The sequence below is a fragment of the Aulonocara sp. 'chitande type north' Nkhata Bay genome, linkage group LG7 (genome assembly GCF_057382095.1).
Source record: "Aulonocara sp. 'chitande type north' Nkhata Bay isolate Kocher_YH1m ecotype deep benthic linkage group LG7, A_spYH_male_GT1.1, whole genome shotgun sequence".
Taxonomy (NCBI): Eukaryota; Metazoa; Chordata; class Actinopteri; order Cichliformes; family Cichlidae; genus Aulonocara; species Aulonocara sp. 'chitande type north' Nkhata Bay.
The window spans coordinates 11660167-11686578 of record NC_141350.1 but is presented as its reverse complement, the minus strand read 5'-3'; the positions used below and the strand labels follow the sequence as shown (position 1 = coordinate 11686578).

General features: G+C 39.6%; 1 protein-coding gene and 1 long non-coding RNA gene across 3 annotated transcripts; one reads left to right on the top strand and one right to left on the bottom strand.

Annotated features, from left to right (window-relative positions):
- Positions 1 to 1318: 1318 nt before the first annotated feature.
- LOC147324645 (uncharacterized) lies at positions 1319 to 13235 on the bottom strand. Its single transcript, XR_015130206.1, has 3 exons — positions 13052 to 13235; positions 12885 to 12964; positions 1319 to 9456 (listed from the first exon to the last, which is right to left on the bottom strand). It is a non-coding gene; the product is annotated as an uncharacterized LOC147324645 (long non-coding RNA).
- A 1534-nt stretch (positions 13236 to 14769) lies between these two features.
- nr2f2 (nuclear receptor subfamily 2, group F, member 2) lies at positions 14770 to 20242 on the top strand. Of its 2 annotated transcripts, none has more exons than XM_086298589.1 (3): positions 14770 to 16054; positions 17065 to 17610; positions 19754 to 20242. In XM_086298589.1, exons 1-3 carry the CDS (start codon positions 15604 to 15606, stop codon positions 20026 to 20028), a joined length of 1272 nt encoding a protein of 423 aa, XP_086154715.1. In that variant the 5' UTR covers positions 14770 to 15603; the 3' UTR covers positions 20029 to 20242. The 2 variants fall into 2 exon arrangements, with proteins under 2 accessions (XP_086154715.1, XP_086154716.1); XM_086298590.1 differs by having other exon boundaries at positions 14773 to 16054; positions 17083 to 17610.
- Positions 20243 to 26412: the final 6170 nt, after the last annotated feature.

Below are 26412 nucleotides of genomic sequence, written 5' to 3'. Positions count from 1 at the left end.
TGCGCATCAACTATGACTTAGTAATAGCACATGCTGTACGTGATGAGAATCACTTGATGTGATGATGAGCACTTTTAAGAGATTCACACTAGAGCGTAGGTTCCTCAGCCATAGACACGGTGCAGAAGACGATCAGTCGGAGATTATTTGTTTATTTATTTTGTTGAAAAAAAAAAAAGGTTGTGTCGATGGAAAGCTCGTGAGTGCTTTTACTTGATCAGGTGGGGACAAAGATTTCAAAGCAAATGGTTGAATCCAGAACAAAAGTGCTTGTGTGTGTCTCTGGGAGATACCAGAATGCACACAGTGGTATTCTATTGTTCATACATTAGCTAATGCCATTATCTTGTCTGTGGAGTCAAAAGAGCTAATCTCATGTTATAGGATTTGCAGCCACCTAGACTGATCTCATTGGGTAAACGTTTGGCACAGTGACAAAAGAACAGGATGAACATCCAAGTTCAGTAAGCAGAATCCATAAACCAGCAGCAACCCGACCCCGTGACTGGCAAGAGTAGAGCCAATGCAGATGTGGCCAGCTTTACTTTTCACTTCAGGCTGGAGTTTGAACTGTGAAAAAACTACTTTGACACAAGTTTTTTTATTGGTTTGTTTGTTTTCTTAAGCCTCGCAGCATGCCTGTTGTGACCAATTTCATATTTTTGATAAAAATGTGAAAACCTCCTCCACTGTTATCCAGTGGTTAAACATAAATTTCAAAAGCCAACTATTTGCAGTGGGAAACAGTCTTATCGGAGTATAACTGCCAATTTGGTCCAGACACCCGCCTCATAAATTATCAGGAGTTAGATGGATTGTACAGACTGAAAGATGAAGTGATCCCAAACCCTTGAGAGCAGCACTAGACTCGAGTTTGGCATGGTGTTATCATTACTCGAGTTCATATTGATGACTTCTTTCTTGGCCTGATGTCATTTTCAGCAGTGACCATGATCAATAAATTCGGTTTAAAGGCTGCTATGGGGTTTTGTTGATTTAGTGCACAGGATTAATATGTGCACTAAAATCAAGTTCAATCAAATCAGTTCTGTTTATGTAGTGAAAAAAAGTGCTTTCAAGTTAGCTAAGACACCCTCTGCCCTAAAACCCTTGATTCAGATGAAGAAGAAAAACAGGAGAAAACTCAGGAAAAGCAGTTGAAGAGGAAAATATTCAGTATTGGTATTAACTAAAACCAAACCAAACAAAAAAGCAAAAAGAAAGCAATAACACCCTATTCTCGCTTAATAAAAACAGAGCTCTTAATGGAGTGTATCTAAATAGCATTAAGTATCTAGAACCAAAGTCAAATCTAGCACTTTATTATTTTTTAACAAGACATTTAATAGATCAAGAAAACACTTCTTACATCCATTTCTGCAAGTTAAACAAGGAGATTAACATCACGCTCATGTCTATGCAATAATTATGGATCTAAAACTAGAAAGTAATGAGTCTCGTTTTGTTAAACGACTGGAAATGGGGCAGAGCAGCCAGTCTTTCTTCCAATAAAATAAGGAAATATGCATTTTTATTATTTTATTTCTTACACTATCTCTAATGACAGTAACTGTAACAATAACTTTCTGTGAAGTAACAACCTTTAATGATTTTTTGACAATTACTCAACAAGGGCTGGAGTGATGGTTGTGACTGCACTGCGATCAGTGATTTTCTTATCACACATCCTTGAGTGAAATAGGTGCACTGACACTGAACTGAAGTTGAGTTACTTTTTTTCTGCTGACAATTATAAGGGGTCTAAAATAGTAATTTGTCTGCTTCACTTTACTGTTTTAATAAATTGCAAAAATCTAATGGACTTGCAGTGAATTTGACAGATTTCCTCAGAACTCAGAGTATTGGATTTAAGATAAGATAAGATAAGATAAGATAACCTTTATTAGTCCCACACGTGGGAAATTTGTTTTGTCACAGCAGGAAGTGGACAGTGCAAAAGTTATGACGCAAAAATTAGAATACAATAAGAATAAATACAGTACACAGCTGTACAGAATAGAATAAAATAATATACTATATACAGTAGAATAAAATAGAATAAAAATATACAATAAGATAAAAATTACTAGTAGTAAACAGAGCATATATGTAAATAATTTCCCTAAACTTGAGTTATGAAGGTTCGTTGATCCCCTTCTCACCTTCCAAACCTGTGGGAAAGCAAGGCCATAATAGTTAAGAATACTTCTTTAAACCAGTCATAAGATGTGTATCTTTCCTGGCAATCCTTAGATGACTCCTGCTATTATGTTTATCTGTCCCCAGAGCTTCTTTTGAATTCATTATTCCTATAATGCCCATTTGCCATATTTGTTAACATGCCGGGTCACCTGTCTCACAGCTGCCTGTGTTGACTAGATCTGCCTTTTCATCAATGAGAGCTACCTGCCATAATGACCCTGTAATAAAGTGTCATTATCTATCCACCCAGTCTAGTGTAGCATGCACAAAGCCACTGGAGGAATCCAGGCCCTGTCTAATTCATTTCTGCTGGGTATAAATGTCAGCGTCCTTTTGTGAGGATTACAGACATTCCCACATTAGGGCCGGACTGATTGTTCTATATGGAACGGTGGGAGTGGAATAGAGCGTTTGATTTCAGATAATGTAGTACGAGACAAATGTCACTGGACCGGATAGGTTTTTTGTCTAAACCTGGCTGCAGACTTGAATCTGAGACTATGACGGTGTCAGGGAAAGCTTGAAGAGATGAGAATGGCAGTGGTGTGGATTACACAGTCTGTTATTACAATTTGTCAGGTTTTATGATGTCAGTGATGTCTGGAATTTATCTCTTCAGCCTTTTATATTCCACCTCATTATGACATCCAAAGCCATCTAAGGTACTAATTTGTCAATTTGTATGTCGTTAGCCGAGAACTGTGTTAAGAGGAACGGTGTAATCCCAAAGTTGGATCAGTTATTTGTGGTGTTTTGCTTTTTTTCTGCCTTTAAATCTGTCATTTTGAACCCGGGTGCCAGTATATGAACTTGCAGATTACCAAAGCATATGCCAAAAATGTTGTAATTTACACAAAACTTTAAAACTTCTTAAAGTGTACAGTATAGTTTGTATAGATCATTGCTTTAAAGAACATGTTTAATATCTTGTTCAGTAATTGCTATATTGATTGCTAATGTCATCGTGATTTAGTAGAGAAGCAGTCATGTGGCAGCTTCAACAATTCAAGGGTCTCTTTGTCCATTCATCAGCACCCCTGATTGGGCCCATGTCATGGTTAGCTGCAGGCCCACCAGATAAAGATCAGTGGATGATTGGGCACACACATTCTTAACATGGCTGACCCGTGACATCTCAGGGGCAGGCAGGGAGCCTGTCATTATGTGTACAATGCAGTGCTTTCTTCCCTCTTATCTTTACTGATGACATTGAGAGTTTTTGTATTAACTCATTAATGAAAAGACTCATCATTAAAGGCATCACGGGACACGGTGCGGCGGTGGTGACACTGCATTGCCACTGTCAGCAGGAATGTGTCCGAGACGCTACACTAGCACGATGACAGCATGAGAACTTCTTGTGCTTTTGTTGTAGATGTAAAGCTATAATATCGAGTTTCCTTTGTTGCCTTCACCACAGCCCACACTTGCCCACACTACATTTAAATCATGTATTTAACATGATATGTTACACCTCGGCGTCCATTTCTGATAAGGAACCTTATATAACGTGTTTAGAAATTGTGGCTAATTGTTTTCTCAATGTTGTTTAATAATTCATTTAATAATGTCTGCTGTAAGACAATGAGAGCAGTGTTTGGGTTGTCAGGCTGGGGAAAAGAATGTTTGCTGGACACAGTGAGTTTATAAACAGCTTTAACAGTTTGGGGTTGTAAGAAATGTAAGAATGTGGCTATAATGATATAGTATAATTAGCATCTTTAGACTTTTATAGCTTCTCAGGGACCTCACCAATAATAGTATTGTTTTATAAATTGTGTAAATACTGGAAAGCATGATTTTTCACAGCCTCGCAATGATAAATTACCAATAATATAACTTTATAAGCAGTTGCAAATTAAATAATTTCTTTAATTACAATAAAAAATGTATCAAGATTTCCTTGTTATAAAGTGGTATCAAGACTTTGTTTAACATATCCAAATTTCCCCATCCAGGCCAGTTTGATCTCCACGAGCCAGTGGGAGGTTCTGAAAGTGTGCGTCGCTATCCACTGCATGCACTAACTGCTGACTGCACCTTGGTGTGTGCGCTCAAAACCATGCATGTGGTGAGTGGCTGTGCTTATGTGCAACTCGTGTGTTAATGCTGTCGTTTCCACAGATCAGTCACAGCAGCATTTTCTCTGTTGTTTATGGTTATGTCACCACAATTACAAGAGAGAAAGGGGGGCAGAAATAAAGTGTCTGTGAAAGATTGATAGCTTTGGTCTTTAGTTCAATTGTAAATTAGAATAGCAAGTCCCTCTGGGATACAAGGGCTCTATTTATGATTAAGAAAGAGCTTCCATAATAGAGTGGTGGTAGAAAAGTTTGCTCTTGCTCACAAACAGGCAATTAGCTTGATGAAACAAGCCTTACTTTTTTTTTCTCTTTTTTTCCCCCCCTCGCAGCCTGGCTGTGTGAACCCATATTATTATGGGCAGCCTTATAGTTTATGGTATTATTTTCACCTTGCGCTGCAAACAATATGGTATTTAAATAAACTGGCATTTTTCTTGTAGACCACTGTTTTATCACTGCAGTTTAATACGGGCAGCGCAAGTTCAGAAGTAAGGCGAGGTGTTTATATTGTGTGTATCATGTGATAAAGGTGACAAATATCACACCATAGTTTTAATCCTGGCTGAGAATCTGCACAGAGAGTGTAAATAACATATGAGGGATATATAGAAAAAGACTTACAGTATGTACAGTGAAAATGCATATTTATTTTTCCCCAAATAGTTTTTTTTAAATAGAAAAGCAAAATTTATTGATGTGTAAATTGCCTATAGTTGTTTCTATTCAAACCCCCCAAAAGTAGCTTTCTCTCATACGAGAAACGAATTCCAGCCAATATACACGATGATGTCATTTTGCTTCAGAGTTTTCGTTTTAAAGGATCTAATCCTTGCATTGTGGGCTCATTGCCATGCCAGTTATTCAACCTGACTGTACAGGTTTGTCCCCCTACTGTATGTTTCCTGGAAGAGATCAGTCACACTCTTTTTAACAAGCTAAGCTTTACTACTGTTTCATTCATGCGGGGAAATCTGGATCAAAAACGGAGCCAAGAGTTAGTATTAGTTAACACTGTAGAGCAGTCTGTCTGAGAAGCTAAAAATCCTCTGTGTAAAAGATTATTACCAACACCATTATAGTTAATGGCACTATGGCTAAAAAAAGAGTGAATGGGAGACGGGAAATTACTGAAGCATCAGAATATACCTGATTGTATTGTAGAGACTAAACAAGTAAATATGTGAGGCGGTGTGTGCCAAAGAGCACGTAGCTATGAGATGTACCGCTGTTTGTTAGGGCTTTATCTTTTAAACAGTGAATTAAAAAAATAAGCATACAAAAGCATAGTTCATAGTGCACACCTGTTCAAACAAAGTAAATGAATAGAAGTTATTGTGTTAATTGAAAGCTACTAAAAGCTTGTTCAATTGAAGAATCTATTTCATAAGTAAGTTGTTATATTATCCAAGGCCAAACAGCCAGGAGGATTGTTGCTGCTAGGCACAGTGCTAAAGCACCTCTGTACAGTACCAAGCTGACTGCCATTAACTACACAATATGGGTAAACTATATTTGGTTGCCTGGCCTTTTCATCTGCTTTACTAATGAGGTAAAGCCAAGTAAAATTTGGAAATTCCTCTTGAAATCACAGAAGCTGGAATATTGTAGTGACATGAGAAATGCGTAGGATTCAGAGATGAATTTTTAAAGCTGTGAGATGACAGAATTGTAAATTCAAAAGAAAGAAGGGTTCGACTCAATATTGTGATGATTTCCTACTGCTAACTATGAACTTAAGTTACCACCTCAGTACCAGTACAGGACTGCCCTGAGCCTTTCTTTACTCAATTAGTAATTTAATGGGCACCAGCTGAAGGTTTTTGCTGTTGGCTTCAAGACATATTTGTGTTGTTGTTTTTTTCCTGCTGATACTTCTCCTTTGCAAGCCAGATGAGGCTTCCCCACACATACACGACAAGACATGTGTGGCCACCGCTTTTCGTTTTTTTTTTCTACTGTTTTGCCTGAGGACACACACTCCTGTGCCAGCTGTTGTCATGGAAATTACACCAGTTTATAACATTTGTTTTTGGTATAAAGACAGTGGTGATCACGCAATAGCTCTCGTCTTTTTGGTATTTACACTTAGCTAATAAGTTCATTTTTGTTCTCTGTTTGCTTTCTTGCTTTCCAGTTCCTGTGTGCCAGACGTTATGGCTGCACAGACTCGCTCTGCAGCCACCATTGTTGTTTACAGCTCTGCTACGCCTGTCGATTGATCCGCAAACAGATGCATCTCTGACTGTGATTCACCAAAGCTGATTAAGTCACAAGTGTTTTGTGTTGGTTCACCAGCATCTTGGTTTCAGAGCTGTGTTTTATTTCTATAATTATTTCCTGTACCTGTTGAATATTGCTGAATTAAACACAAGTCACATTTCAGACTGTAAAATGCACCAAAGTCTTAATACTATGAATCTGTAGTGGTTAGTTGTTGTTTTTCGGGATTATAATTTGTCAAATTACAAAATGTAAAATTGTTAAATAAGCTATCTGTGGATATATAAAGTATAAAAATGCACTTATGCTGTTTGAATACAATCAAAATAATGAAACACAGGACTGTCTTAGCCTAAGGATACAAAATAATCAAGGTTTCACAGTGGCAGTTATCTAAATGATTCTCTCATAAATCATTATAATTTAGGGGGGATGTTGCTGAAGCAACGCCATTGTCTGTGGTGCCGCTTAATTTGAGGGTCTGATAATTAGGGTAGCCTAGTTACCATGATATAACCAAAAGCCATCTTGGTATTAAAAAAAATACAATGAATTAAATTATCTTACTTGTTTAAAAAATATATAACTGAGGGATGTCAAAGACAATGCTGTCAGCATCAGGTGTTTAATTTTGTCACACTAAAACATGCCAGAAAGCAACAATAGTTACACCTCCTGTCCGTGTTCTTATACTTTTACATACAAAAGGACAGATTACTCATGACAATTACAAACAAAACAAAAACACATGAATAGAATTTGTGATATCTTCAGGCATTTAGAGTTTTTATTTCTATAGTTATTTTCAGTCAGTTTGTTTAACATTACAGTTGTTTGCTCGTTTATTTTCACAGTTCACATTTAGAAGATGCACTTTTACCTTTGGGCAATCATCCCGCTACTGCACAGCTTGAAGTACTACATACTGAATTCATTTAGTGTTTTGTGACTTCTAGTAGTATGTTCAAGAGTTTGCATTAATAACAAAATGCTAATCCTAACCTTCATACATTAGCGAATAAGAAGTGGCGAAATATAGTTGCTACACACTGATCTAAAAACTTTGTATATCAAATACACACTGTTCAACATATATTTCAGATCACAATAAGACATTATTTTTTTCAACCTCTGCACATTATCACAACATTTTTACAACTCCCCTCTCAATTTATTGTGAGAAAAACAACTCTAATATTCAACTCAGTAAGTGTTGCGGCTCACGTTCTAAAATAAAGCTAAAAGTAACTCCTGTATGTCCTCGTGTGAAGATAAAGTAACTGAGACAAACAATGCGTGATTTTTGGTTTCAAATGGCTTTCACTCTCAAAGTCATGAAATTTTCTTCTTCTTATGTCGAGTCATTACGGATGTGGAGGTCTTTCCAGATCCCACTCACGTTCCATCTTGCGTTTATTCCCTCCCTTATAGACCACTGAACAAATGTGGATTAAATGTGACTTTAAAAAAATTGCATTGCAATATTTGCTATTATAGAACATGTTTTGGTAACAAATGCTGAATATGTGTCTGTGGAGATGTGGTTAAAATTGTCGATATTCATGGACTGCTGGTTTTGGTCATAGTTACAGTATCAGTGACTGCAGTGCTTTTACAATGACGTGCATTTTGATGACAGAACATTTACTCTGGATTGATTTCTCAGTCTGCATTTCTTGTGTTCAAAAGTGGTCCAAGTTATATTGCACAGCTACAGCTTATGTGCGACTGTGTTGAAACCCTGTAAGTCACATAAATCTCAAAACTGACAAATGCTTCTCAGTTTTGAAACTTAGGGTAAAACTGCAGAAGCTGTAGTTGGATAATCAAAACGTTCCTTAATTTGTACCTTACTCCTAATCATTAAATTACCAGAGATGCGTATAGGATATTGTAATTGTTTTTTACATTAATGCCACAGGAATATCATTCAAATATAAAATGAATAGGACTTTATTATCTTAATTTCAGTGAGCATCGTTAGCACCTTAAAAGCACCAAAAAACCAAGCATCCTGCCAAATTACTAGAGCAAGACACTGATAGCTTATACATTTAAGGCAAACAATCACAGTAAAACTGGAAAACCTCATTCTTAACATGTATGATACAGTAGGTGCTATAAAGAGAAAAGCAGTCAAAACACAGCTCATATCTTAAAACTTTATTAGTGGTAAATGTTGCAAATTGATATTATACACAATACTATTTAATTAACTTCTTGACTAACATATAAAACATTAATGCTTAACTGGTTATCTCATAACTTTACGTGGTAGACCATCACATAAAAACTGTGTATTTCCGAGATCTCACAAATGCGAGACCTCATGCTACAAACAGTAAAGTTATTCAGGAAGGAAGGAACATATACGAAAATCACTAAACTGGAGATACAAGGCTTTTAAAACAGAAGCAGTTTGAAATAATTGGTTAATCAAATACTGGCTGATTATCACTTGAGAACGTAAGCTGCTGTTATAGCTATAAATGACTGTAAATGACCTTCAAGAACAGAAACAACACACTTTAACACTGAATAGCTGTAACGGTAAGCTGAAGCTGAAGTAAGCCTCCACTACATCCGTTTGTGTAGTTTTTACATATCCCCCACTGCTACCACATTACACCTTGAGTTACAGTAATTCAATACACTGTCTGCTGCCTTTGGGGCCACATGTGAGCCACGTCTGGCTCGAGACTGAATGCTGCTACGACTTTCTCTCTTCTTTCTTCTCCCAAACTTTTTCTCTCTGAGTGCATGAAAAAAAAAGTGTGAAGCAAGCGGACTGCCCACTCTTCTCTTTCAAAAGGAAAAGTGAGGGGCTCAAAGAGACACATATCACAAGTGCCTGGTACAACTGCACTGTTGTACTGATGGTCACCGTACAGCTCCACTGGGACAGATGGGATTTAATCTGCTTGGCCGATGGGCACTTCAGCAGCAGTTTCTGGGGGTTAGAGAGCACTTATCACACAATTCCCCTACCCAGACTTTCCCAGCGAGTCCTTGGAGTTAAACCATTGACCCTCTGGTCATTGCTGCTACAATGCTGCTGCCTGAAGTAATCATCATGCATGCTCCATCTATGCAGTCTTTAGCAGCCAAAACAACACATCGCTTACAACACTCATCTTTCTCTCTCTACAGTTTTGATCACTTTAAACCTAACAGCAATGATTCAAACCAAAAGCATTTACAAATACATTAAGAGCATGCTGGCAGTCAGCCTAAAGAATTCATTGAGACAAATTGATCCCTATCTGTTTAAACTGGCACTATAATCTGTCATTGGCAAATTGAACACAGTGAGCTATCTGGGATCTATTGCCTTTTTAGATAGTGGCCCTTGGGGCAAGCAGACAGAGAGAAAGTGATCCACGCCGCTGAATGAACTCTATGTAAGGTTTTCAATTGAAACATGCATGGCTGCTTATACGAACACACTTTAAAACACACCTTTTTTCCTCACACTCCACATAGCTAAATGCTTTTATACTGCCTGCACGCGTATGCCGTCAACTTGCTTGCACACATACCACATTTATAATAAAGCGCTGTTACTGGAGGTAGTGGAATGCTGTTTTTTGTGACTAAATTAAAATTACATTTACATCAGAAAAACAAGCACAGTAGTCTTTAAACCTTACAAAATCCCTGTTTAGAGCAATATAACCATTAAAATATTCATATCAAAATAAACTACAGTGTACGTCTGGTCAGGATAAAAGCCAAAAAATAAAATAAAATAAAACAAATTCTATATTAATGATATAATTAAGTTAAGTTTGTTTATTTATCATAAAAATGTAAACTTTAAAATATCCCTACATCATGCTACTTTTCTTATGCTGCCTTTTTGTTCTTTGGTCCTGTAATAATGTTGGTAAAAAAAATAAAAAATTTGAATATTTGGTTTGTTTCTTTTTCCCCTACCCATAATATCACAAAGACCTACCATTCCAAAGAGTCAACCTTTACCGGAGGTAAAAGGTACTGATTGATATTCAGTGCAACAGATGAAAGTCCCATGAAATATGGGACACATCCACCATAATCAAATGAAGGAGAAACAATTTGGAGGTGTTAAGTTTTTTTGGCTCTTTGTTTTGTTTTTATACTAATGTGTGTGTTATGCTTGTAATCTTTTTTTTTTGACGTGCTGCCTTTTTAACTAGAAAATAATCAGCTTATAAGTTATCTGAAATTCTTTCTTCATTTACGATATTTTGATTTAGATTGCGTCAGTGGGCAAAAATATGACCAATATCTCTCTTCGGGGTGTTTTTTAAGTGGCACAGTTTAGTTTCTGTCTTGATTCCACACTGTCATCTAATTCAATCAGACTCTTGAAGTTGATTAGCCTGGTTAACCTTTGCTCCTGCTTGGGTCTGGAAGGGTTAATCAGGCCGGGAACTTGGAGACCTCCGGGTCAGTATCCCTCTATCTGCATGAAGGACTTGGTGGAGGAAGATTAAAGTCAACTTCTTCTTTTTTTTTTTTTTTCATTTTTGACATTTAGCACAAGTGTGAGAGAGCTCTTTGGCCGTCAGCAGTTCAATTTTCTTTTTTTAGATCTTGGTGCGTTTTAAAAGCATATTTGTAGGAATTTAAAAAATTTTTTTTAACTACATTCGGTTTTTAGTATATGTCTATAACGTTTTGCAGAATATAATCACGTCGGAGCGCACTTCCCAGTTTAACCTGATATTGGAGGGAAAGCTTTTCCTTCGCACGCCCGTAAATCTCAAGAATTGTCTATCTCGCTATCGATTAATTTAACTGCAATCATTCCAATCAGCACATCTCCAGTCCCGTGTTCCAGAGACTGTGCTTTGTTTTACTAACAATAATAAAGTGATTTAGTCCTTTCTCCCTGTCAGAGCATGGGAAATCGTTAAAGATCTAGCTATTTGTCTGTGATCAGTAAATATTTAGTGCAGGCGACATCCTCTGTCTCCTCTTAATCGATACTGATCCCGTTGGGCAGCGCAATTGTTATGTGCATGCAGGCTTGCTGAGCATACACTGCTTTTATCCTCTGCTTGAAAAGGAGAACCAGTACAAATCACACAGGAAACTTTTAAATCCGCGAATTAAGAAAAACTGCAGGACAAGAGTTTTGAAGTGGGGGGTCTAATAGTTAAGCAGTTGTGCTGCTGTGGGAACGTTTATGCGTTAAGAAAATAGTGCGCAAATTTCTGTGCATATTTACGCGTGGTTCATTGGGCAGTCATAATTTATATATAGGCTTTCCTACTATCTGCCTGATGCATACATGCTAAAGGAGTATCTGCTAAAAGGTTAATTACCCTCTTATGTCATTACTGATATTTCTTAATAATAATAATGATAATAATAATAATAATAATAATAATAATAATAATAATAATAATAATAATAATAACTCATGTATTAGCATTTTGTAGGATAAAGTTAGAGCATTTATTAAATTATTTATGCTAAATTAATTTTTACGTGTTTAATAATAGCTTGGCTGATATTGCGTCTTGGCTTGCTTTCTCCATATATTTCCTAATATGCAAAATCTCATAAAGATTGCTCGCCATACTTAAAGACAGGTGTCTGTTCTGACTTCACCCCCTCCCTCTCGCCTCAATAGCCCACACAAAGCAGCCGCGTACGAGCGCGTTTTGGCCATATTACTGTAGGAGAGAAAAAGGCGCACAGGATCTCTCTCTCTCTCTCTCTCTCTCTGCCTGCTGTAAAGCTTACTTATCATTTCCAGAGGCAATCAAATGATATTCTGCTCGGACGACACGTCAACTTATATTTCCAGTCTCTCGCCTAACAACACATGACGTGAATCAGTTGTTTGTTTTGGCTCTCCAAAGTTTTTGCATGATCAGACATTGCAATTTTCCAATAAACAGCGTGCTTTTTGTGTCTGATCCCGTCTGTTGGAGAGGAAGCTTTGCCAGCTTCAGTCTGAGCACTGTGTCGAAAAAGAGAAGACTAAATATATTCTGAATAAGAGAGAAGATGCATCCCGCTACGGACGAATCAGCAACATATGCATTTGGTAGGTTTGTTACTATAAGAATACAGCCTCCTGCCTCACTATCACTATCGGGTAACTTTATGAATGGGTGTTTGCAAACTAGTTGGGCTTGATGCGATTCGTCATATAAATTAACGCTGCGATAATAGGCAGAGATGACTGACGGAGTCGTCCGTAGTCAGTGCGCATTGTAGAAGCATCGTATATATGTAGTCTACGTTATGCTCCGTCTGCAGCACACGTCTTTTATTTGAAGAGATGAGCCTATTTAATATGAGATTTAATTGTGAGCAGAAGGATAAAGCATTGCAACATTGCTGATTTATCATAATAAAGCATACAAATCGCATACTTACCATTTGAAGCAAAACTGGGTCCTCGATAAGCCAGTACCTTGCGGGGTATTTTATTTACAGACTTTCCATGTTCACGGGATCTGTAAACAAAACCGACAAAATAGTAATGCAGACAAAATATAATCGGCTAATTTGTTCTAGAATAAAGACACAATTGGTCTATATACCACCGCTGGGACTGCCTGAAGTGGCAAAAAGTAAATCCAACTTTGGCAACTCTCAAAGGTTTGCCGTCCAAGTCATGTAAAACAGAATTTAAACAAACAGTCATCAGTTTAAAATGGTGCTCGTTAGTTTGGTCGATGCGAGAGAGCAGACTGAATCGGTTTCCGTGTCCGACGGCTCCTCTAAATTGAATCTTATTTGAAGCAAAAAGAATTCATACGCTAGGGGGCACCCATATACTGTAATAGATCCTGGGACAATGCATGCATGCTGCTGCTCTCTCTACAGGCTAACACAGTGACCGGGCTGTAGGTTCATCTGGAGGGCTCTGTAAAGTTTTACCTGCAGTTCAAGTTTGATAGCCTCAGGCCACGGTGAAAGTAAATCAGCCCCGTTCAAATACACACAAATATCAATATAATATATTATTATTATTATTATTATTATTATTATTATTATTATTAACCATGTGGGCACAGCCATTCTCCCCCTTGTTACAAACACAGCATCGTTTACTTTGTTTCTTATCGTCATTAAAATAAGATGTTTTTATTTTATTTATTTTAGTGAGCAAAAATCCGACAAGTATTAAGGTATCGTTTTTGTGTGGTGTGTCAATAAGGGGACTCTGCTTTCACCCTAGCCTTAAAGTGAAGGGCATGGCCTTTGACCTCGAGTGACATTTTAATTGTGCTCCGCATTTAAAGCTGTAGTCGTCTCAAGCTCTGACCACATATACAGACAAAACTGTCTTTGGAGAAATCATGCTTTTGGACCTCCTGACCATGCAGATGATTAATATTTGTGGCTTGCGGGATTTTTTTGTTAGGCAACGGCGAGCTGTGGGATGATTTCACCAGGCGATAGCGACAATTTCACGAGACATGTGGATTGTGATGTGTAGCACCTGGTACGATTGGAAAGCACTAATATGTACTATTAGCCTCGTAGAAATATAGAGGTTTGTTTAAAATGAGAAATAAAGAAATCCAGGTGGCGTTTTCTTCTCTTCTTCTTTAAATGGGGAGCGACCTTATTCAGTGTCTGGTTTTACAGTGTGCATGGAAAGACAAATCGAAGCCTACACTTGTTTTGATTTTTTTATATGCATTTATTATCAATAATAATAAACATGTTATTTGGTCTAGGTAACAGCATCACCAGTCTTAAATTAACGTAGCCCATCACACAGCCTTTTTTTGTTTCTTTTGTGTGTTGTTTTTTCATTCATTCAGCAGTGGAGTCTGTCTTTATATCCACATACCTAAAGGATCAAGACTGTAATGAACACAGGTCATGCCAAGAAGGTGCATCTGTGTCTCAGGGATAAGAAAAAAAAGAAAAGAGAAAAAAATCCTATCTTCTTTTATATTTCAGCTTGTTATAGGGTTACCGGATATACTGTAGCGCGACATGATGCACTGCATTGAATTATTGATATTTTCCTTTTTTCCCCACTTGAAATTGCTAAAGCTTTACCAGGCTGCATGTGAGTATACCTTATAGTCTGGGTGATTTGAGTGACTATCAGTGAATACTCTCTCCGAAAAGCGTCTCTTTTTAGGACCAAGCGGCCCTCTCGACCTCCATGCTGGCTCTGGCAAGGTACCAAGTAGCACAAGTGCCGACTAGCCAATGGGGTTCAGGGGGAGGTCCCTGAGCTCTGACCAGTCAAACACACTCTCCTTCCTTATATGGCAGCAGATCTCCATGGTAACGTGTGCTAAGTTGCAGCAGTCGTGTCAAAGTTCACTATATAGAGAGCTCAGTGAGCTGATCAGAGAGAAAGCATTCTGCCAGCCCGGCTCCTACCAATCGCAAATCACTTCCTAACCTCCGCCTTTTTAACATATTTGATCACTTTGATTCTCTTCTCCTTTTTCCTATTATTTTTCAGTGCACGGAGGAGGTTTGTAGGTTGTGATCCTTGTTTTTTTATGTTTTTTGTTTTAGTGCTTTCGCTTTTTTGGGGAAGAGTTGTCTTCATATTCCAAGCTCTCAAAACATTGGCTTCAGCTGCGCGCTTGCTGGCGCTACCTCACAAGGAGAAAAGGAAGAAGACGCAGTTTTTTTCTTTTCTGTTTTTTTACCCAGTTGGTGATTTTCTCCGAGACTTGTGCTGGAACTTGATAGTAGCTGCTACAGTGTGCTCACTAATTGTTTTATGCTGCTGCGAGCACGGTCTTATCAACCTGCTCCATCATCCACTGACTAGCCCATGCTACCTCGGTTGGTTATTTTTGAATATTTAACCCACCTTTTCCCATTGATGGGTGTACTGGATGGCTGACTGTAAGCGCCCCTGGACTTGGCCTTTAAGCGCAAGGCAGCGACTCAGCTCGCCATCGCATCAGTTTTGAAAACGTGCTTCGGCAACGTCTCCAACAGCAATAAATCGACAGTTTTCGGGAGATTCAGACTGGATTCAGCGTAGGCTAGATCTGGCATTTTGTGTGTCCGACTGTTAATCACAGTTTACCGCGTTTCCTTGAGACATTATTCACCGCGACACCAAAACGGCAGACAAAAAGTTTCTTTACGTTGACTGATAGATATGGCAATGGTAGTGTGGAGAGGCTCCCAGGACGATGTGGCTGACACCCAAGGCACCCTTTCCTCGCAAACCCAAGGAGGACTATCTCTTCCCACACCTCAAGCAGGCCAGTTGAATTTGACAGCCTCTCAGGTCGCCCCTCCGACCCCTCAGACTCCGGTCCAAGGACCCCCGAACAACACACAGTCCACGCCGACGAACCAGACGTCGCAGCAGTCGGAGAAACAGCCACAGCACATTGAATGCGTGGTCTGTGGGGATAAATCTAGTGGCAAACACTATGGCCAGTTTACTTGCGAGGGGTGCAAGAGCTTCTTCAAACGGAGCGTACGACGGAACCTCACTTACACATGCCGTGCCAACAGGAATTGTCCAATCGACCAACACCACCGCAATCAGTGTCAGTACTGCCGCCTCAAAAAATGCCTTAAAGTCGGCATGAGACGGGAAGGTATTGGGATTTTTTGTTCTCTTATCCATGTGTGTGTTTGTGCGTTTGTAGGTTTTAGACATCGAACCATATCATGTCGCTCCCACAGCATGTTTCCTTTCCCGACTATTCCCTCTAAGGCTGTGCGGCTGGAGCACGCAATGGAGCCGCTCTCTGCCTGTGGTCGAGACGGGGCTCTCCGGATGTTCCTTTTAGCCATGCATTACAGTGTCTAGCGCCAGTGCGTTATAGCTCTGCATTTGACAAATACGAGCCCACCCGTGGCCAAACTGAAGCTGCCGAATATAATGTGATACCGTGACTGCCGTAGAGATACATCTGTGTTGAATTTATGATACAATAGCCCTCTGCGCTATTATGGCGAGTGGCGAATTAAGAGATAGCGTGTTCTGGCTACATCTCCACATCTTGCCGCTTGCCTTGTTCTCTGTGTCTTAAGCTGGACATTAGCGTGCGTTTAAAAAAAGAACGATCGTGCTCCGTCTAACCCGGAGAAATTATCTGAATTTTAGTCTAAAATAGGCCTTCGTGTATGGGGTAAAACGAGATGAATTGCTAAGTAGGTTAAGGGTTAAACATGCAAGGTCTCCCTTGCCCTCTTTGTGTTCCTTCACAGCCAGCTCATGTTGCTGTTGCTGAATAACAACAATTTAAAGCTAGACATGTGCGAGGCTTGTCTTAATTGTGTTTAAAGCGCATCCCTGTTTGTTTTTTAAATTTATATATATATATGTATATTCAGTGTACGGTTTCTCACACTACAGCCTCTTTATTATCAAGGCACTGTGTCTTATCTCTTTTTAAACTCGGGTAATAATATGTGTGTGTGCGTGTGTGTGTGCGCGCGCGTGCGCGTGTGTGTTTTGATACTGCACAGGCTAGTAAACATTTACAGCTTGGCGTTCAGATTTCAGTTTTCTGCACTTTAAAATACTGTACTGTTTAACAGCCACCCTTAATGCTCAGAATGTCTGTGATCATTTGTAGAATTCAGGCTTCAATATCTGTAGTTTCTCTTTTTACTGCAGCCGTGCAAAGGGGACGGGTGCCACCCACACAGCCACACCACGGTCAGTTCGCCTTGACAAATGGAGACCCACTCCACTGCCATTCCTACTTATCCGGATATATCTCTCTTCTGTTGAGAGCGGAGCCCTACCCGACGTCCCGGTATGGCAGTCAGTGCATGCAACCCAACAACATAATGGGTATCGAGAACATTTGTGAACTAGCAGCCAGGATGCTCTTCAGTGCCGTGGAGTGGGCCAGGAATATTCCCTTCTTTCCAGACCTTCAGATCACAGACCAGGTGGCTCTGCTGAGGTTGACGTGGAGTGAGTTATTTGTGCTCAACGCCGCGCAGTGCTCCATGCCCCTGCATGTGGCTCCTCTCCTAGCGGCGGCTGGCCTTCACGCCTCCCCCATGTCTGCGGACAGAGTGGTGGCCTTTATGGACCACATTAGGATCTTCCAAGAACAAGTGGAAAAGCTCAAAGCTTTGCACGTTGACTCTGCTGAATATAGCTGCTTAAAGGCAATTGTGCTCTTCACCACAGGTAAGACAATAGACTGCTCACTCAAGTTCAGTGTGTGTGAATGTCACTAACCTGCACACTGACATCAGCTAAATCAACGCTGACCTAAATATATCAGCACTGGCCAGAGGCTGTTGCTTGTATTAGATGAACGCTGTACTTAAACGTTCACCTATGCTGCCTTCATGGCCAAGGGCTTTCAGACAGACCCTAGGCTACTCAATTATAAAATCACTCGATTGATCAACTGGTTTATCAGTCACATGCGCAAGGATAAAATGAAAATGGTGGAATGACCACACCAGATCTATCTTGGTTTAAATGAACAACAAAGCAGAGCAAAGTATGCCCAGACACACACATACACACACACAAAACCCACCGCAAATTAAGCTCGAGTTAAATAAAACTGATAACTCCGCAATAATTGCTTCAGGCATCATAAAATCGAGATATTAGAACTCTTTTGGAGACTCAAATAGCCTGCAGATGAATTTCTACACTTGGGCTTTTCGGCCATTTATCATTGTGTGTATACCCCACGTCTTGTTTGTAGGAAATGACAGATATAAATGATGTCAGGCTACGAGGGGGATGGGAATAGAAAAAGAAAGACAAGCCTAATGTCCCATTTGCACACAGTAAAAGCACTGCCCAGGTTTCAACGCTTCCTTGTCATTTAGGTGGCATACATGTGCTACCATAAAAAAATACATAAATAAATAAATAAATACATAAAAAACACGGACACCCCTATATTTGCAAAAATGAGAGAGTCTAACAGCATTGTGTGATATTGCGCAGTGACAAGAGGGGCGGCTTTAATTTTTATTTGCAGAAATATTCTCTCCGCCTAAGATTCAGGGCGTCTCTGGACTCGCTCGAGAACTGGGTCATGACCTAAACATAACCCAAACTTCCCGGCTATTTTGTTACATTAGCTACACCGTTAAAGGAGAAGAAGAAAAAAAAAAACACGTAGGGAAGAGATTTACAAGGTTTCACCGACGACTGAATGCATGTCTTTGAAATGATACCATACCTGCAAGCCATCAGTCTTTTTATTTCATTTAGCTGTGGCAATCTTCAAGTGAGCTCATGGTGGCTGGTTAGTTAGCCCTTTCTGAAATAAAATCATAGTTCATGTCATTGAATTTTACTGTCAAGGCTTTATACATCCACGATGGCTTAATTTGTCTCCTCCATACCTGAGTCCCGGAGGCTTGAACGTGAGCTGTGTGTTGTAGCCTGAGTGACACGCCTTTGCTACTTTGGCGGTTTGGTTGTTGTCATGCATCAACTTTACAAACTTACCCAATGTGCGTACAAGCGTTTTTGGCACATCATCAGCTGCCGCCCACATGCAGCAGCATAGATAGTGATTCTGCGTCTCCGATGGTATAGTATGACGGCAGCTCCGTAGGCTATGGGCCCTTTTTTTTTTCTCTCGAGCTAAATCTCTGCTCACTAAAGGTCAGTAGGTCTCCCTGTCTTTCCCTCTCTCCTCCCTCACCCCCACCCCTCTCTACCTCGCACTGCCTCTGACTGTGAAAGACACAGGCCCATCTGAAACACAGTCTTTAACTATGAATATGCTTAATTATTTAGTTCACTTTTAAATGGCTTTATCGGGGAAAATATAGATAATAATAGCGACGAAAGGAGAAACACAGAATTAATATGACGAGGGAAGCAAGGCTCTCATTTTTATCTGCCCCTGTAAGATGGCAAGTCCCCCCCCCCCCCCCCCCCCATCCCCTTTTTCATAAATTAAACACACACGCAGATAAGAAAATAAAAATCAAAGTAAATAGTTTAAACAAAATAAACTGGCATGCATGTGGAAGCGTATTTTGGTTAATGGTGCCTTACATTATTTGTTTAGCGTAATGCTATGGTTATTGTATTATTGTCATATAATAATTTGTTATTATTTTTTTTAAATCGATATTTATTAAATCAAGCCTTGAGACCATTCAGCTACACTTTTACATGTAATGTTGAGATTTTAATTCTGCAAATAATTGATTTTTTATTTTTATTTTTTATGTGACAGGCTATCAATTTTCGCTGTAGTGTATCACCACAGTGGGAAAAAGCTCCTAGTGAGAGAAACACTTTAGGTTACACTTTATTAATGTTTATTTGTTTTTCCCCCTCTCAGATGCTTGTGGCCTCTCAGATGTGGCCCATGTGGAAAGTTTGCAGGAGAAGTCCCAGTGCGCCCTGGAGGAATATGTCCGGAGCCAGTATCCCAACCAGCCAACACGGTTTGGGAAGTTGTTACTCCGCTTGCCTTCCCTCCGCACAGTCTCTTCCTCGGTCATAGAACAATTATTTTTCGTCCGATTGGTAGGTAAAACCCCCATTGAAACTCTCATCAGGGATATGTTGCTTTCGGGGAGCAGTTTTAACTGGCCTTACATGCCAATTCAGTAAACCAAGAAGGCGACGAACAAACAAAAGGTAGGGTTGGGGGGCTGCGAGACTACAATGATTATAGCTGCTTTTGTGGAAGGAATAAAAAAAAACCCGGCTGTTACACGGGGCTGGCTTTCATGAAGAAAGACATTGACGTAAATGACTGTGAATTCCCCCCCTACTCAAAAAAAAAAAAAAAAAAAAAATTGAGACATCCATTGAACTTTCAAAATGGCAGATACATGCTCCCAGTGTTCATGCAGAACAACCTGCTTCGATCCTTTTTTTTAATGAAAGAAGAAAATGAGGGAAAAAAAGGGAAAGGGGATTCTGTTGATCCGCGTGAGGAAATTTGAAGTATTAAGTGCATTTAAAAATGAAAATTTGGGTTAAAAGAGAAACTGGAGAAAGGGAAAATACGAAACGTGAATTTTCTTTTCTCAGATGACTTGTCCTGTGTCCATGTATAGCTGTGTTTTGTACTTTCTTTGTTCCTCCTTTCTGGTTCCAAACCGGCCTATGTGATTTCTGTAGTACAGGTGGTGTTATTTTCTAAGACAATGGTTTATTTTGAAAAAGGTGAAATAATGAAAAAAAAGAAAAAAAAAGTTCTAAAAAGAATTAAAACCACAGCAATAGGAAAATAGGCTTATGATCTAGGCTTAATGCTGCAAACGCACTTATGTTGTTAGGATGACCAATCTGGACAAAAGGGAGTTTTTTTTCTTCTTCTTTTTCTTTTTTGGAGTTCATGTTAAACTTTATGACCCAGCGGAAACACTTCGCTCTTTATTACTATGAAGTTACAGGATCCACTTTTGTTTTCCACTCCTGCTTTTAACTAAAGCTGCATAAGCTCTCTTAAATTTTTAAATTAATTAGTTTGACGCTGACAGACATGAGGGCTTTACACGATTTTAATTATTTGGCGAATAATCTTCCCAGTTTCATCCAGCTCTGAATATTTGGCTTCAGTTCCCCAATTGGATACAATAATAATAATATTTTTTCTTAAAAAGGAAATTTTTAGAAGTTGCCTAGACCTGCTGTTATAAAAGGTATGTAAAATAGGTTGCTCTAAATGCAGTACATGCGCATTTAAGAGCTTTTGCAGAAGCTGAAAACTGTACTGAAAGCATAGTTGGCTTGCTTGAAGAAAAAAAAAGTTGGAGAGGTCAAGGGTCATAAAAGTTTGAAGCCTAGCCAGAGTAGTGTTTAATAGCAGTATTATTACAGCGTCCCTGAAATGTCACCCTTTATTCACTTCAAGCATTAAGTGCCTGACAAGCATGGTGTGATTTCTTATCAAAACGATGTTAAAGTAGGCCTACAACATTTTTTTTTTTTGGGGGGGAGGACGACACAATTAGATATGAAACTCCAGTCATGTATTTCACTTGAAAAAACTGATTAGAGGCAGTATTCTTGTAAATATAGGTCAATTCATTTCAACAAGTTTTTTCCTTCATACAAAGTATATGTGATTAAGAAAAATCTGTGGTTGCCATTTTTTTTTCCTTCTCGGTAATACAACGTCTTCAAAATTGAGTGGCAGACTTAGCTAGTAGCACTGAAGGTTATGTTTTTAATGTATATACATATTACTACAAATGTTTTCTTTTTCATGTATATTTAGACTGTGAATGCATGGCCACAGGTCGCTAACCTATTTTACCTTTGATATATAAATGTAAATGTTTTTTCTCTCTTTCTTTCACTCTTTTTTTGGACTGTATAGATATAATCTGTGCATTCAGTACACTAGCCCTTGTATTTAAAGCAACAGAAAAAGAAAAAGAAAAGAAACGACGTTCATTATTAGGCTACAGACTTAAACAGGGTGAGCAGGTTTGGGGACAAAAAAATTTAGAAAAAACCTAAAAAAAAAAAAAAAAAAAAAAAAAAAAAGGAGCTGATATTTTAACTTTAGTGTTATGGCTCCTTTTGGTCTCTGACAGGTGCCGTGGTGTGCATGCGCGTGTGCGAGAACGTGTGTGTGCGTGCGTGCGCGTGTGTGTGCGTTTGGAAGCTAGCAATTTTGTCCTTGTTTTGAGGCTTTTCTTCAACACACACATACAAAAAAAACACAAAAAAAACACCATGTTGTGGTTGAATTAAAAGGGATCACTGATTGAACACTGATCTTTGGCTGTTCGGAGCCACATATGGACCAGAGAATGATACATGATTGTAATTATGAACAGTTTAAACTGACCCACGTTTTTATATAAATATATAAAAATATATGACTGCAGGGTATTGATAACGTATAGATACTTTTTTTATCATTATTATTATTATTATTATTAATTGCAAGTGATATATGTGAGTGTGTGTGAAAGTTTATAGTTGAACACAATTCTTGTTTGTTTGTGTTAGCTTATTGTAAACAAGCATTCTGCTGTAAATTTGTTCTTGGTATTAAATTATAATTTATGAATTTGAAAACACCAGTTTTTCATGGTTTCTTTTTTTAACTTCCCAAACTTTATGTGTGAACTTGTCCTTGTATGGGTGTGCGTGCGCGCGCGCGTGCGCGGGGGGTGTGTGTGGTCGGTTGAAGGTGGTGCTGGTGGTGGTGGACGGGGAAGGGAGGGGGGGGGGGTGACTGGAGTCAATTTGCTGTAGCAGGATGTTGCCCTTTTGCCCTTTGAAAGTGATTAATGAATTACAAAATAATTAATCAATCCGGCAACAGGCCCGCTCAGTACCTTAACCCCCCCCCCCCCTTTTTTTTTTTTTTTTAAATTTCCCTATAAGGTTATACTTCCTAAATCCTGATCTCTAAATTACCAAACTGTTTGGGAAATGATGGATTCAAGGTTGCTGTCTGTTAAAGCCCAGAAATGGAATACCACTTGTAATAAGGCGCAGTGCCTCAACAGATAATAACATTTCATAACAGTAGCCCGCCCTCACACGGGACTGCGACCATAGTGCAGGAAATACCAAACCCTGCCTTCCCACCGCTTTATCTGCGGAATAAAGTTTCACCTTTGTACGCTCGCATAAATATTAATGGGCGGAATTTATATAGGAGCCTGTACATTATGCATAGTATCAAAATAAGATAAATCGTATTGAAAGGGAAACCGCTTTGAATGATTTCATGAATATAGAATTGCTCTCTATCGCTGGCAGTGGTTTAGGTTGTTATGCTCTGCTTTTTATTTTTACTTCCAACCGATTCACCGGGCTTCATCAACACTACCAGAACTTCCTGAACTATAGGCGGCATAATGCACATCATCGTTATCGTTGCTGTTATGTGTGTGAGAAACTCGAGAAGTGGATGTAAAGGTTTACAGTGCCAGCTATTTACACGCACTCTACTCTGACGCTAAAACTGTTTGCCCTATAATTATTATTAGTATTGGCTTAGTTGGAAGTTAAATCTGAAGTAGAATTAGCCTTGTTGTGCAGAAGCTTTATCAGGATCGGTATGAAAGCCAACTTCACCGCATTTTTTCCCCTGCCGCTGCTGCTGGTGTGTATCTGTGAGTGCGCCTGTGTGGTTGTGTTGCTGTTGATAATGAAGAAAATGATGATTATAATGTGGCGCTGATGGTCTTTTATCACTGGCTTCTTGCTGAAAGCGCTATTTATCCATACAGTGGTGCTTCCCCTGTTTGTCCAACCAAGCTGTCCCTGAGGTATAGCCTACACTGGGGCCAAACTAAGCCCATATTGATAATTAAAGGTGGACATCTCGCTACACGCGATCATCAGTTAATTGGACAGAGTGTTTAAAGTAGAGCAACCCCGGCCACTCAAAAAAAAAGAAAAAAAACTTTTACCATTCACAGTGTTAGCAGGGGGTGAACACTTTGAGGGATGCAGAATTCACCCACGTATGTCAAAGTAAAGCTTTCGAGTGGGTCTTGACCGGTTGGATTTCGACACTGACCGGATTGATTTGAGGTGACAGAATTTTTTTTTCATGACATATTGGATCTATTGGACTCCATAATTTCTACTTCTGTCCATTTATTAGCATTATGCAGGGGAAAAAAAACCAACAAGGTGTAACTTGCTGCGACGTCACTTTTATTTACGTCTGCGTGACGTGCCAACTGTTTGACACGCGAGCTGGTTTTGCCTATAAGCAAAAGTTTAAAGAAAAATCCTGCAGCCTGCTGACGATGCTACGAGGCTGTGGCATGTATATAGAGTCTTTAATGCTCGGTTAGTTTGTTGGGGTTTTACACACAGAAGCTTAGAACTTATTTAGGGCTCACGGGCTATTAGTGGCGCTATTTGTTTAATAAGATAAGGATATGGTTTGCATTCCCTTGCTCTTCCGCTGTCTACTTCACACGAAAGCACACAAGTACATGTCTGCGCAGTTAAGCCACAAATGCACATATGCACATTATTTGTACCTTGGCACTATCACTATGACAAATTATCCCATACTGCATGCGCTTTATTCCATATAGTTTCAGGCACCGCAGCTCATTTACAATGTAGCCTACAAGTCAAAGGCTTAGCAGCTTGGGGCACCTGCCTCATATGTTAACGCACGGGCTTTGAAGACAGAGGAAAAAATAATTAATATTATTATTACTATTAATATTATTAATGTTATTATTAATATTACACATTGACTATAAAGTGGTGATGAAAGCTCAATCAGCAGATGCAAGACTGTTTTTTCCCATTCTGTAGCAGTTTTCTTTATTTTAAATGTTTTATTTTGCGATCATTTCTCCACTTTGTCTTTCGCCATTAAAATAAATTGCCTTTCACTTCTCCTTAAAGCAAACGCCTTCCCTGCACTCTGTCCATAAATGTAAGAAAATTGTGCCATCTACCCGCTGTCCCTGGAACTGTAGCTTCCCAAGACCTCGGAGACCTCGGCTCACTTTAACACAAACGGAAAGGCGGTCGGCGCTGCACATGCAGGCGCCTCCTCGCGCGTCCATGACAGCAGCTGCCGGCTGCTATTAGGCTGTAACTTTACAAGTAATGTGTGTTTTAAGCACCTGTCATCCACTCTGTATCCCACTGCGTCAGTCTGTGTGAATGGAGCAGATAGTATACGGCCACTGGGCATCTCTTTGCCGGAGAGTCCAAATTCACATGATCCTGAGCGCAGGAGCAGGCACACACACAAACTATTTGGGGGGGGGGGGGGTCGAAGGTAAAATGTCATAGTTGGGGGATAAGCCTTTTTTTTTCTTTTTGGAAATTCGTGAGACCCACGACTGTAATTTACGCCTATAAAGAACCGCGTTCTGCTGTTGACTACATCAGCGAATTTTGTTCCTGGTTATTTAGCATCTATAGAACATGTTATAGAACATGTAGAACATATTTCCCGCACAACTGTAGACCTCCTGGGTTTATTTACTTTTATGAAGAGTTGTTTGCAGCACGCCGTTTTTATATTTACGCCGATATTAATCGATAGTACTGAGTTTTGTTCCGCTTAACTTAAACAGAGCGGTTCCTTTCATGAAGTTTTCATAAGTGTTCGGACCGAAAGGAGAGAGAGAAGGGGACGTGCAGAAAGAAGGGCCAGGCAACACTACCAAGACAAAGTTCACTTGAAAAAAAAAGAAAGGGGGGGAAAAAGGGAAGGGGGGGAGAAAACACTGCTAGACTTTCAAAAGGGGTGCAGCGCTTTGTGGCCGTTAAATAGGGGAGGTAAAGACAATTGCAGCTGATGTAGTCCAGGAGTATGAATATACCCCGTGCTGAATTTATGCCCGTTTCGAGAAGGCTATTTGAGTTTTCTTTTAGCCCAAACACGCTCACAGCTAGTCCATCTCGGTGCCAGCGAAACATTCCCTGCGGTAGTTTGAATATTTACGTGCCAAATGGATCAGAATGCAAACTGATATTTGGCCACCGAGTTTAGCATGAAGACCGTTTACAATATTAAAATGTATTTACGGCCGAGAGAGAACAAACCTTTTCGTTCTTTTTTAAGAGGAGCATGCTGCTGGGTTTCTGTCACACTACTGTGCGCCCGAAACTACAAAGCGGGGAGACCGGCACCTTTTTAAAGCGCACGTTGTAATTTGTCTTAATATAGACGATCACACACAGAGGGGAGGACTTAGAAGAGCGGTGAGCCAGAGGGATGATTTGAAGAGACCGCAAACACTCTGCTGGATATTAGACAGCCCCCCTCAGCCTCCCCAAACCCTAACGCATTACTTCATCATGAGTACTTCATAGGTATTGATCGATATAGGCCTACATCTTGCATTGATTTGTTACTCGGGGTACATAGATACTTTATTAAGATTCCCATTAGGTGCACCGCAGCGGTTGTCAGTCTTCCAGGGGTCGCAGTATTAATGTTACACACTCTTCACTCTGAAATCGTTTGGCGCGGGACCCTGAATGTGCCTACAGCCCACACGTTAACCTGGGGGTTCCCGTGCGTGCGTT

Excerpts from the sequence above, each read along its gene's own strand:
- nr2f2 (XM_086298589.1), top strand. The coding sequence starts at position 15,604 with ATGGCAATGGTAGTGTGGAGAGGCTCCCAGGACGATGTGGCTGACACC. Across the intron at positions 16,055-17,064 it reads AGTCGGCATGAGACGGGAAG|TTTCTCTTTTTACTGCAGCC; the intron begins GTATTGGGATTT and ends CAATATCTGTAG. Across the intron at positions 17,611-19,753 it reads AATTGTGCTCTTCACCACAG|ATGCTTGTGGCCTCTCAGAT; the intron begins GTAAGACAATAG and ends TCCCCCTCTCAG.